Genomic DNA, 14,054 nt, shown 5'->3' on the forward strand with positions numbered 1-14,054 from the left:
GCGCGCGCGTCCTCGCCAGTTGTTCCGTGAGGAGGATTTTAAGTGTAGGTGCAGGACCTTGTTACACAGTCTAAAAAAGCTCAAACCCTCATATATCTGTATAAATAACAAATCCAAGATTTCAGTTCAAAATAGTGAAAATTAGCCTGCTCGCTACTGGCACATTTGCAGAAATGTTGATGAATGTGTCCCAATAAATTAGGAAAATAAATGAATATATGTTAAATTAAATCAGTAATGGAGGATTTCCTAAAGATCTCCTCCACACATTTATTAAGACATGTATGCAAATAGTCTGCTTTGAACAGTAATATGTGTCTGATATGTTTTGTTTGGGTTTTTTTCTGCAAAAAAAAGTATTATTTCCACATTAAAATCCTTAAAATGGCATATAGGCTACTCCTTCTACCTTATTGTAATTTCTGGAAGCTATGAAAGCTATGCAATTTTATTCATTTCTAAAGTTTCCCTGCTGCATACAAGATGTCTCCTCCTTCACTGTAAAGTCCATTTTCAGTGGATGTGCACTGGTGGCTTCACGTTTCTACATCACACTTGTAGAAGTTGCATACTGGACCAGGATGGACCACCAGACTATTTGTGATGTCACAAATCATGCTGGCAGGCCCCGCCACTTAAAATCTGATGTTCAATGAGCTCACAGAAACTTTCCACTTTCAGCAGATTAATGTGAAAACATCCTTATAATGTCAAACTCTGCACAGACATCATTCTGCACAGTGAAGATCAAACATCATACTGTAGAGACAAGAAAGAAAACATTTTTAAAGTGGAGAGGGACTTTTTAAGAAAATGTAAAAAATCAAAGTAAAATTACTATTTAAATTTTACAACTAAAATGCTGCATACAGTATAAGCCTTGTTCAAATATTGCATGGTTGAAACCACATCACAAAGTTAAAAAAAAACATGAAAACTTTTAGTGCTTAAAAAATTAAAGGCATTTCTAGGTTGAAATGGAGCCTTTTTCTTTACAGAGGGATACCATGCATGACTATATCTTTTGCCTACATAACAAGCTACTGTAAATCAACTAGACTAGTTTCTGAGGGCGTCAGAAATGTTTCCATTCAAACCTAGACCTTGGTGGACCACAGATGGAAGTCTCTTGAGCAATATAACATATGGGTTTAATAAAGGCCTTAGCTGTGGTTCCCACTGAAACAATTCTTAATAATAAAACCAATAACTCAGCCAACAAGTAAACCACTCTGACAGTGAAACAGTATCTGGCTCTGTTTACTGTAGTCCCATTACCTCATACACTCCAACAAACAGGGATTAAGTAGCAAGATATACACATGAAGTAGCAGACAATATGGATGACTATCACCGAATATAAAATCTTCGGGCTTTTACTGTTTCTGAGTCAGTTCACATTAAATTCTTCTCAGGCTGTGATAAATATTATAAAAAGCAAGTCAGCAAGAAAAGTTTATTTGCACACTGCCTTCAGAAAGACACAGACAGGAAATGTGGAAAACTTCTGTTTCAATTCTTTATATATGTTTTAATTCAAAGACTAAATAACAATATCTTTTTTAAGAACAATTAATTGATCCCAAACATTTCATCTGCACAATTACTTGAGGAAACCAAGATACCAAAAATAAATCTGACAGTGTTAAGAATGCATAAAGTTTCACATTGTTGAATTCATTGAGTTACTCCATCAATATCCAAATGGAGAGGGGAGCAGGAGAAACATTTCATTTATTCATATTTTATTTCAAATTATTATACAATTCAAACAACCAAATGGTTAAAAATACAATATTAAATGCCAATCATCAAATTAGTCAAGAACAGAAATGGAAGGATAGGGTTTAAAGAGGTTTAACACACCATAATAAATACAGCATATCATCATCTGTAAGAGGTTTGGCTGCACTGCCAGTTTCATTTGAGGACATTATTCTGGAAAATACATTCTACAAGCATATGCTAAAGGAAGTGTGTGATCTCAGTAGAAATTTCAGCATATTTCAGGTGTTGAAATCTGCCAGCCAAAACCAACGTGTGTCTTCTAACGTGCAAAAGTATCTGCCACAGCCCAAAAATGATGATGAATGTGGGAACGATCCTGATCTCTTCCTCGGGTTTCCAGCTGTTTGTTCTGCCCTTACTTATTTGTTTTAAAATGTGGAAACATAATAGCTTTAATGCATTGTGATTACAGTGCTCTTAAAAAGTGTCCCACCCATTTATATGCCTTTTTAAACACTGGGCCAAAGTGGATGTAATGAGGATAAATAATCTGAGAAAGGACTCATATCAATTTGATCTAAATTATTTCAAATATACAAACAACCGTCGAGCCAATATTAACACTAGCACTTTCTTTTAAGAGGTACTTACTCTTGCAATGAATGTCAAAGAGATCTGATGTCTGGACTCCAAGACAATAGCAGTGCTGTTTTTAAGCCCACCTGACAACAGAACCTTCATTAACTCGGTTTCAGTCTCCCACAAGTCTACTGGCAATCAGATGTCTCTATGCCTCTCCGACATAAAGCTGCAACTGTTGAAGCAACAGTTGTTGTCTGAATGCCGTCTCCCAACTCAGCCATGGAGCCACGTAGGTCATCACGTTTGACCTTTAGGCTCCATTGGATATTCAGTGTCCCGGAGATGTTCTAGTAACTTTCTCCCTCCCTCTCAACTGGTGCTTTCAGGTAACGCAGTTGACACTTTGGGACTTTTAAAACTAATGATTTAGGTGTGTCATAGGAAGGGAATAATTACAGGCACTCACTCAACTGTTATATTTGTGCTTATGTTGGTCATTTTGTAGAGGTTTCTTTTCCTCCTTTTTTCATCCACTGGGATTCAACTCAAAAAGCAAAATCAACAGGGGTTGAATACATTTTTCATAAACACTGTAATCAATCCAATGAAATCAGAGGCTAGTATATTTCAGTCTCTTTTTCCACTGCACATACTGTCATACACAATAATGTCAGTTGGTATTATTATTGATGGACATGGACATGTTCATTTTGTCCAAAAAACCATAACATGGGCTACAATAGTGCTGGTTAGAAGAAGAAGAGGGTGAACAGCTCGTAATTTCACTTTCATTTTTGGGCTGAGAGAAAAAGAACGACCACTCAAAAGTGCAATAACGATGAGGGGGTTGGGGTTACAGATTCCTCAAGTAAGAGTGTGAATCCACAAACAGCTCTACCCATCACACTTTCCAAACTCTGACATAACAGTCGTGAAGAAGAGCCCTAAACCAAAATAACAGAAGACATCTGAGAAGAAATTTGCCTGGATTATAACGTCACAGCTCCTGGAATGCCTTTGGTGAGTCTTCAAAAAAACAAATCATACTATTACAGTCCAGAGGTAAATCATGTAGTATCACCAAAATAAAAACAAAAAGAACAAAATGGCACAAAGATGCACCAGAGAACAAATCTCCACTGTGGTCACAGATCACCTTCTGTCTCTACTAATGTTAAAGTCCTTGCAGCGCTCTGCAGTTAGTACAGATGCTCACTTTCCTCTTAACCAAGAAATCACACGTTGACGCCCGCTCCAGCATGAGTGGGTCTTTATTACACAATGGCTCTTTAGGGGGCAGTCCCTGGCACACCATGTACTTCTCCAGGCCCAAAAGCAGATCGACCACTTCAGTCACCGAGCTTAATCGCCCTGGGTGCTTGTCATACAGTGGGTGGGTGGGGAGCAGCGGCTGCTTTTGGACGGTGACCTGATAGCAGAAGCCCGGGTCGATTAGCACCGTGGTGTCGGTCATGTTGGACTGTTTAGAACACTGGATGAGCTGCAGCTGCGGGCCCTCCACCATTATGGCGTACCATAGGATTGGCAGTACAGAGGAGCGCAAAGACTGTAACAGCTTCATTAGCTGGTTTTCAATGTCCACACCGCTCCCAGCAGAGTTATCAGCCAAACTGAAGATCTGTGTGATCTGCAGAGAGCAACAGACAGAAAATAAATACACGAATGGGTTTGCATTATCTGTGGCTGCTCGGACAGCTAATAAGAAAATTCTCAGCAGGACACTTACCATGGGCAACTCGTCTTCCTCTTCGTCGTCTTCATCAACATGCCGTTGACCATCTCTGCCTGCGAGTGATCTCTTTGCATCCCATCTGCTTAGCTGGTCCTGGATTGATGAGGGTGAACTCATAAGCTCAACTATAAACTACAACTACTGACAGTGTAAACTCAATCTGTAATTCAAGTACAATCGAAACTCAATTCAAATCATGTCAAACCAAAGCTGAACTGGAATTGATTGTCAGTCACATCAAATCAGCTTTAAACTTTGAGTTTAAAGCTGAGTGTGGGATTGTTACAAATGTGTCTATTGTTTGTACTAGATTATGGATCATAACAAATCATGGCATAGATATACACCTCTATGTCACTCAGTTTGAAAAGTATCCACACCTCCACTGAGTATAATCTGACTTTGCCCAGAACAGACAATCCAAACCTCTGGCTCTGGATAGGGATTTTGGAGATTTTCGCACCCACCATAGTTTCTCCTACACACTTGGAACAGGATGGTGAGGGGAGTTGTAATCTGCAACTACACTGCTAGAAGCCATTAAATCTAACACATTGGACCTGTAATATAAATGGGGTGGACATAAAATTGAAGACAGCTCTCAGTATGTAAGATACTATTCCACAACACTAGAAACTACAGCCTTCAAAATGACCATAAAGTTGAACCAACACTTCTCTAAAACAGTTCAAATTCAAACTTGACATTATAACCTTCTTAAACATTCAATTTCTTGCATGACTCCATTAGCTTTGGTTAGGTGTACCTAATAAACTGGCTAGTGAGTGTATGTTGAGTGTCTGTCATATTTCCAACTATCTGTTTCAATCCTCAAGTGACAAACCGCTACCCTGACAAGGGTCAAATTAGTGTAATGGCAAAAGTTTACAAATCTGTGATGAGCTGAAGCTGAAAAAAAGTGTTAATGTTGATAATGTTAGCTTCTTTATAGAGTAGGCTGCTTACCTGGCCAACCTATACAACTCAACAGCAGCCTCTGTCTATTTATAAAGCTTAACATCTTAGCAGCCATTGAGGTGACAGAAGAGTAGGGAAGATCAAGATGATTTACAAAAATTCTCTGGTAAACAAGCAATCTCTATATTTCTGCCTCATTAGTGTTATGTGAATGAATTAGTTTCTTTTTCTGCATTAGTTTTTGTTTGTGATGGTCTTTGGCATCAGTGTGTGAATGGGTGAATGTGTAACGTAAAGCACTTTGTGCAGTCGGAAGACTAGAAAGGCGCTATGTAAGCAGTCAATTTACCATCACTCAACCCCTCAAACCTCACTGACACACCGGAGGATTAGATATTGCAAATTCAAGCTGTATAAGCAAACACTGCTCACACACACACACACACCTTACTACTTAAAGGTGAGATAAGCGACTCTGGGTAATGCGATTCAAATCCATTACACTTTTTTCAAATTCAGCAAATATCTCCTCACGGTCCGCTAGCTTTGCGCTGTGTGTGTGTGCACTGAAAAAAAATCTGGTGTTTGTACACAGCCCTGGCTCTGTAAATGGGAAACAAACAAAGTGGATCACGACTCAACCAAACAACGCTAACTTGTTATTCCACCCAGGATGTGTGTATCAGGCAACGTTACATTACATGCCCACGTACATTCTTTAGCTTACTTTAGCGACAGTTTGCAAGCCCACAACCTAGCTGACATTAGTTACATTACTTGCATTCACATTACGTGCTGTTGTTCACACTAATCATGCTATTTGTCACTGTAATGGATTTCTCCAGAACTGCATATGCCATTTTCCTACTCCTTGTTTACATGGGCTCGAAAAGCACTGAAAGCTGCAGCACTGATGATGGGTAGCATCTGATATTTCTGTCTAATCAAGTAACTGGCAAAACAAGTGACCACAAGAACAAACTGAAGGACAGCCAAGAAGAGAGGGGTGATGAGGAGAGGGAGCACAAACAACTTGGCAGTGATATGCGTGCTTTAACAAGAGATCAAATTAACTTTTGTGGGTGGTCTGGTGCCAAGTGGTTAAGACGTGTACCATTTAATTGCAACATCCCCCGTTCAATTTTGTCGCATGTAATATGCCCCTCTCTTTCTATATCTACTCTGTCAGAGTGTGCGATTAAGTCAAAAATGCCTCTCGAATATTCACTTATGTACTATCACATGGAAATACCCACTAGAGAGCATAGGACAGTGGGAGAAGATCCCAACTTGAGAGACGACAACACAAACTGACACAAGTGCACTCGTTGCAAAAAGATTCCAACGCTCCGAGTGGAGTGCCCAGAGAGGTACAGATTGTATTACCACGGACTGGTAAAAAACCTGGTCAAACAGAGCTGGAAGAAGGCCTGGATTCATCACACTGAGCCACAGGCCAAAGAACAGCATGGCAACAGATACACAAAAGGAAATGGACTCAGCGCCAGAAGCGTTACTGAAGGAACGTGTAAACAGGAGGCCATTATGACACATGACCAGTCAGGTTTCGTGCTATTAAGCATAGGGCAGCAAGAATTCATACACTGTCAGCCAGCAAAGTGCAACTATCAACAAAAGAGCTGTGGGACATCTCAAGGCTCTTGAACTCTTAACTACTCAACCACAAAATTCAACACATTTTTGGTTTGATGGAGAAAAAATGTAACTTTATTAAGAAGGAAGAATGTAAAATTACCAGTTCAGAGCTGTTGTGGTTGCTGATATGAGGGACTCTGTCAGGTAGTCCGTTCCGCTGTCCGAAATCAAAATGATTAAACTGCTGGAAGACAAAATCATATTGATATTCTGTTTGATGAGACAAGCGCTAAGCAAAAAAAATAAAGACTTGAACACCAAAGGCATCGGAAACTCACTGCTTGTAGGTTACTGTCATCATCTTCATTGTCTGTGAAGTCCAAGCCAAACTGCAGAGCTTTGCCTTTCTTGAAATTAGACTTTCGACTGTATGTGTAGTGAGGTCTAGGTCTGCCTGGTAGTGCAGGGCCATCTGGCCCAAATTCACCTTGTCCCATCTGGAAAGGCAGCAAGTGTCTCTGCCAAATGTAAGCAGAGACATATTTAAAACAAACACTATTAAATCATTATTGCGTGAAACAACAAATGAATTGGAAGTTGGTATGGTTCTACCATTGCCTGTCGCTGGCACTGGCGTAGTCGACACTTCTGCCTCTTCTTGTTGCTGCCTCCAAATTTGGGTTTGTCTATACAGAAATCACATGTGCCGCAGTCTTTCCTGCAGAGACAGGCTTTACATTCTCCACAGGATCGCCGCTTCCGCTTCTTATGCCACTGAAAACAAGAATAGTAAAAAAATTAGCACACATAAAAATGCATTAACATAACATCATTTTGTCAACTATCCAGGAGGAGGATGGGCCATTAAATCTTAGTAAAATGTTGTCTGCTTAATTATAAATAAAACCTTCTAAAGTCTAAGTATATAATACAAAAGAAAGAACTCCAAAAATATGTTTTTCAACCATGCAATAGTTGAACAAGGCTCATATTGTATGGAACATTTTAGTTGTAAAATTATTATTTTTGTTTTTAAATTGAATGTTTACATTTTCTTAGGTCCAGTTTGAGGTCCAGTATGCAACTTGTACAGTGTGATGTAGAAAATTGAAGCCACCAGTGCACAAACACTGAGAATGGACTTTACAGTGAAGGAGGAGACTGTAACCTTCCTCACATGAATACAGCTGCATCAGTACAGCTGCAGCGACTTGCCAAAAAGAAAAAAAGTTCAACTGTTCTGTCACGCATGAAATCCAAACAACCAGTCAGACGGGTTGTCGCATTGGAAATACTCTGGTTTAGGCGAGGGGTCGCTCTGGCAGAGCGCGCAGGAAGAGAAAGAGGACTCATCCGTTATGATGACTGTTGATATCAATACAAACCGAGTCTTTGAATGACCACAGACAACAAAACAATAACTGTGACAGTAACAGAGGACAGCGTGACTCCAGCCTGCCGGCCCGGAAGACGCTTTGTGTTGCACTGGGATTTTATTACTGAGCTATGAGCAGGACGCACAGACTGCGTGGAAATCTGATGCTTTCACATCACAGACGACGAAGAAAAGTATTAACATGTGAGGTTAATAAACAATAAGACTCATCTAGGCTGATATTGTTTGGAAGATATTCTATATGAAAACGAAACAATCGACTAAAGAGTGTAAAACAGGCAGGCGGGAAGGAAGGAGTGTGTTGACTAGTCGTTTCTTTTATTTATTATTTGAAGACTACACGCCACTATTGTTGTTTTCTGTAATGTTCAAATGTTTTTAATAAAAGGAGTGTGTATGTTGACCTACATGGGATTTATTGTTTTGTTTTTTGGAACTGGCTATCAAGAATCGTGGAACTGTACTGGTATTGATATCAACTACATTTCTGGTTTTGTGACGTCCCTATTTCCTGCCAAGAAGAGTTGTTTCTACTGCAGTATGGTTATTAATTTCTATGAAGGAGAACTTCAGAACTATGAAGTCAACTTTAACTAGTCACTACTCAGGCCTAAAAGGGTTTATGCAATCATTGGGTTAAAAACTCACATCATCATCATCGTCAGTTGACATGTCTTCTTCATCGTCAACATCCACGTTGACTGAGAAGTTCTCCGTGTCACTGCTTTTGAGACTCGGATGCTGTGTGAACAAAACATTATGAATGAGAGTAGGCAAAAAAATCTTCTAGCACTAATACTGAGTACAAGAAATACACATATAATTTGTTCTTGTATAAAAAGACAGAAAAGTTACCTGCGAGTCTGCAACTTCACTCTGTAAAATAAAATAGTTGTTGTTAGAACTTATATGCCACAAAAATGGTTACTGTGACATTACAGCAGGCAATCTACACATGGAGTTCAACAAGAACCCGTGAACCCTCTTAACGCCTTGTGAGCACAGAATTTGGACCCTGCAGCAGCAAAGTAAACGTACATTCTAGAGGATTACACAAGCTCTTATTACCTGGAAGCTCATACTGTCATCAAATGTTTCAGGAATGTCATTATAAGGCCTCTGCTGCAGGAAGCCTCCACTTCCAGGGCCCTGAGGGAACATACAGGGCACAAAAGCATGAGTACAAAGACAACATAATTAACAAACGGCATCGAAATTAACACTAACTGTTGTGTACCCGTCAGCTTACCTTACGAATAGGACATATACACTTGCGTTTTCGGCATATGCGTTTCCTGGACTCGGGGCTCTGGAGTCCATGCTTACAGTTGGCACACTGTCCACAGTTCACCGTGTTGTGGCATCCAACACACTGTCCACAAGGAATCCACTACAGGTGACAAGAACAAGAACAAAAAAACAGGTTCATTTATTCATTAATACGCACTAACACTTTCATCAGTATTTTCATTCCAAAATGTGTCTTATTAGCAGAGGTGGGAGCGAGTCAATTTCAATTGATATGCCCCAAAAACTATCATGCTTAAAAGTTAAAAGTGGTCTTGAAAAGATTTATTTTCACATTAATGAAAACTGCTGCAGCCTGCTAAACCGTTTATCATGAATCTTACTGATATTTGACATTCTGTAGCAATCAATAACAAGCCTCTGAAATGAACAACGATGGAGGATGTTGCACACCGGAGCGAGATTCATAATGGCAGCTTACTACTACCACACTGTTACTTCTGTTTGACACGGATTGATTCACTGATGTCATATAAGTTCTAACAACGGTTGTATTTTAGAGAGTTAAGTTACAGACTCACAGGTAATAATTGTAACAAAAGTATAGCAATGTGAATTTCTAATATTATTGCTGTGAGCTTGTTCTCCTTTTCTTACAGCCAGATGTAAAAAAGTGCCAGAAAGGATTCAGTGTTCAGTCAGGTTCAACAACATAATCTTCCTCTCATATAATCAAAACATTCACATAATGTGGGAATACTGATCAGTCCCCAATGGACCACATGCTAAACTTTAGGCTAGTTAAAGTAGCTCAAATGAAGCTGTTCAGTCACACAGCTCGTCGTCAGACAACGTTTTTACCTTTCTGAAACGAATCATCGGATGCTCTTTTGTCTTTGACGCAGCTGGAATTAAAAAGACATAAACATCGTAGGATAAGTAAAACTGTAAGGTCATCACTTTTACCCCACCTCAGTTATTTTCCACGATTGTTTCCTATGTCTAACGCTGTCTTTTCCTCAGAATTATGATATTGCTGACATACCCCAACAGGTGGGACAGCAGGGCCTCTTCCTCTGTTTGTCATACCATGTGCCTGTGAAGGAAATACCACATTTGGCACAGATCCTGCAGAGAAACAAGCGAATGCTTAGTGTGTTGTTAATTACGTCAGAAGTATTAATAATAAGGTATGAATAATAAGGTTAAAGAAAGAAGCAATACTGAACTCACAGAGTGCTGTCTTCTGACCCTATTTCTCCGTTTATAGAGGGGAGCGGGATGGGTCTGGAGGATGATGAGGGAAGAGGAAGTTTAATTTTATCTTCCGCTGGTAGAGTCTCATTGCGAGAGCCTTGGTTTGGAGTTCCTGTTGTATTATGTGAGGAGAAACTAGTCTGGTTGGAGTGAAGGTTTTTGGGTCCCTGATTGGGGGTGAGCCTGTGGTGGGAGTCTGGAGTGTCAGCCCCCTCTCCTCTGTCCATCCAGCTGGACTCTGAGGAAGAACGCTCCCGGACCTTTCTCTGGTGGATGAGAAAGTGAAGAAAACTAACATGTAAGACATGCACGTCTTACATCTTTTGAGTTTTAGATGCTAAAAGAGGCCAATACCTTCACTCGGTTTCGAACCCTTATGGGTTGTGCTTCGCCCTCGTAGAACTTTCCTGTCTTGTATTCGAAGGTTGACAAGTCAATAAGCCCCTCTAGCACTGAAGCCAGTTCTACTCGGCTTCTTAATCGATCCCCTCGTGGACTGCAGAGGAAGAAAAGAAACAACTGCAAAGAGCTGGATGACAACCGCTAGAAACACTCAGAAAATAACTAGGGATGCACCGATTTACCGGCCGAACATCGGTACCAGCCAATATTCGCCTTCTTGACACTGGCCTATCGGCAAATAAGATCGCATTCACCGGTAATTGTGGCCAATGTTTATTTCTTGTGTCACATCCATTTTTTTTTTCAGTGTTGTGTTGGTTATGTTCGACGCGGATACTGTTGGAATAATCACCTTTGTTTTCCAGCACGGGCACAAATTAGGCACAAATACCGACGTGCTCCATGCAGCAGCATGGACAGTATGCGGCTGTTCAGCTCCGAGTCTCACATCTTGGATGAGAAGAGGAATATACTGAGCTGCAACAAGCCAGAGATGCTTATCTTTGTAGATTTGTTTTCTCTCCTTTGCACAAACGATGGAATAAATATCAACAAAGAAACATTGGCAGCGGCTCTGAATTTTTACAATCGGTGCATCCCTAAAAATATCACTATTTGTATAACCATAATTTAGTTTTTTTTTTATTAATTAGGGCTGCAACTGACAATTACCTTTATTACTGATTTATCTGCTTACTGCTTTGTCTTAATAATAACAATTGTTCAGTCTATTTAAAAAAAATCACACACAGCTTAAACCAATATGAACATATTTCAAATTTTGGTTCAATTTATGCTCTACATTGTATTATTATTATCGATGTATCATTAGTGGTAAATACAACCAGTTATTGTGATAGCTATATGCTATATGTGTCTTTTCTGTCATATTGCCCTAACATACAACAAGTTGTGTGACCACTATAAAGACACTGCTTCCTAAGATGTAAAAGAAGCAGTGAAGGGAGGAGTCTTAATATCAAGAATATAAAAAACAAAAAGTATTCAACAAGTAGTAAAAGTTGACCACAAACACAGTATTTACCTCATGTAATATACATCTTTCTGTCCAATGCTAGAACCTGAGCGCCGAACAACTTCTTTGCGTTTCCAACCGTCTCCGAGTAATGGCCATTCAACCCATCCTTCATCGGGATGAGATCGCTTACGGCGGGGAACGTGAAACCTGAATTTAAAAGAGGAGACGGAAATTATGCGTTAGGATTAGAACACATGGGATAAACAGACTGCATGTGACGCCACGCAAGAAAACATCAATATTTGTTATCATCAATATAGCATACACTATGTTGTGTTATTATTCTGTTCAACAGATTGACATTTAAAAGGCATCCAATGATTTTTCACTGGCAGTTCCTGTGAATATCACTATATAACTTTTCAGACACATTAAAACATGATTACACTTTATTTATATTTCCATAATAAAAATATACTGTGGCTCATGTACATGGCCGTACCAATCCAAACCTAAATCTAAAGACAGTGTTGCTCATTAACACACTACAGTACACGTATGCAGGCTCTGCACATTTGACAGCATATTGCATTATTACTACACTGCCACAGACTGGAGAAAAACATTATTCAACCTACTGATAAATCTTTTTTAAGGCCATCTCGCTGCCCGCCACGCTCTCACTCCTTTCACTTTCTCCTGCCAGGCTTTCTTCTTCGGGATCATTCCTACCAACACTATTGGCATCATCATCATCCTCCTCAAGGGGCTCAAACCAGTCAACGGGAGGCTCACCACTAGCGGCCTTATCATCCTCCTTCGCCCCCTCTGGGTTCTCCTGTACTGGATCTGAGCTTGGGCTTCCCTTTGTATCGAGACTGTCTGAGGGTGCCAAGGGCTCCTCCTGAGCTGGTGCTGCCTCAGAGGTGTTTTCTGCTCTGCTGCTTTTCTTCTCTGTGCTTTGTCCCACATCTTCTTCCATAGGCTCTCTGCCAGAGACTGGGCTCTCGAGAGGTTCTTCGTTCATTGATGCACCAGTTTAGGCAACAAACAGTCCAAAGTGGTTTTTCCGGGAGGCAAATGAAATATCCTCTACAGCCGATCCTGCATCCCATTTAAAGAGGTGTAGTGTCACATGGTCCGTGGATGCATCCACTCGACCTTAGTCTCTAAGGTTTGGGTGGGCAGACCGTTAGGATGGCTGGTAGCTCCGTTTTTTTTTTTTATGCCATAACCTGAAAAAACAAGGATGTTGTTTAGAAACAGTGAATCACAGTACAGTAGCTGGGTTAGCTTATAACAACCACCTGCTCCAACATCTGTCTTCTACTAATACAGGCAATGACCTAACACAGCTGACATTCGCGTATTGTTAGCACAGCTTTTCAAAGACTTCACAACGCAAACTAACCAAAGACACTGTGTGTGTGTGTCTCTCAGTCTAGTCGGTGCTGGGTGGCTAGCTTCCACATCACCTCGCTGCCGCTTTCCTGTGGTTCATTTGCTAGCACTGAGATGTAGCAGATGTTAGCCGGTACTAGCTAACCTGCTTCAAGTACTCTGACTCTCTGATATTGGTGCCCATTATTTCTTTATAAGTAAGGTAGCGACATGCCACAAATACCGGCAGTGCGTTGTCAATATCTCTTAACAGCTACGTTATGTTACCTGGAGTAGCTAACGTTAGCCGCAGCTAGCTCTAAGGTTAGCGTCCCTCCATGGTTTCTATGCCAATATGCGGATTATTCCTCCGAGCTGACAGCTGTGCATCGCTCAAAGTTTACTACTGTTTGTCTTTAGACTGGTAAACAAACACACACACTCTCACGTACACACACACACACCTTGAGGGTAATATTTCCCAGATGCTTGGCACTCTGATCACAACAGGCACTACTTCACTTTTCGAGGAAGAGCTAACGTAGCTAGCTACCAAGCATCCAGCACTAACCGGAAACAGTCGTAGGACAAAGGAGGGCTGGACACCGAAAAGATGCAAACCCTTCAGGACGTAAACCCTGACCCCGCCTACAGACAGGACGTAAACCCTGACCCCGCCTACAGACAGGACGTAAACCCTGACCCCGCCTACAGACAGGACGCTCTGGTGGGGGGAGTAACAGTAACGTTTACCCTACATTTACTCAAGTACTGTAACGTTACTTAAGTTCAATTCTGAGGTACTGCAGTAATTC

At 40.6% G+C, this 14,054-nt stretch overlaps 1 protein-coding gene across 4 annotated transcripts; it reads right to left on the reverse strand.

Annotated features, from left to right (window-relative positions):
- Window positions 1-1,442: 1,442 nt before the first annotated feature.
- mbd1b (methyl-CpG binding domain protein 1b) lies at window positions 1,443-13,846 on the reverse strand. 4 transcript variants are annotated; one of them, XM_051415238.1, is made up of 16 exons: window positions 13,704-13,846; window positions 12,498-13,094; window positions 11,926-12,066; window positions 10,833-10,974; window positions 10,455-10,744; window positions 10,267-10,349; window positions 10,083-10,126; window positions 9,223-9,363; window positions 9,042-9,122; window positions 8,829-8,849; window positions 8,622-8,714; window positions 7,190-7,351; window positions 6,916-7,095; window positions 6,738-6,821; window positions 4,058-4,156; window positions 1,443-3,958 (listed from the first exon to the last, which is right to left on the reverse strand). In XM_051415238.1, exons 2-16 carry the CDS (start codon window positions 12,884-12,886, stop codon window positions 3,485-3,487), a joined length of 2,424 nt encoding a protein of 807 aa, XP_051271198.1. In that variant the 5' UTR covers window positions 12,887-13,094; window positions 13,704-13,846; the 3' UTR covers window positions 1,443-3,484. The 4 variants fall into 4 exon arrangements, with proteins under 4 accessions (XP_051271198.1, XP_051271197.1, XP_051271194.1 ...); XM_051415237.1 differs by having other exon boundaries at window positions 6,738-6,818; window positions 10,833-11,007; XM_051415234.1 differs by having other exon boundaries at window positions 10,833-11,007.
- Window positions 13,847-14,054: the final 208 nt, after the last annotated feature.

This window comes from Dicentrarchus labrax, unplaced genomic scaffold (assembly GCF_905237075.1).
Source record: "Dicentrarchus labrax unplaced genomic scaffold, dlabrax2021, whole genome shotgun sequence".
In the NCBI taxonomy this organism is placed as follows: Eukaryota; Metazoa; Chordata; class Actinopteri; family Moronidae; genus Dicentrarchus; species Dicentrarchus labrax.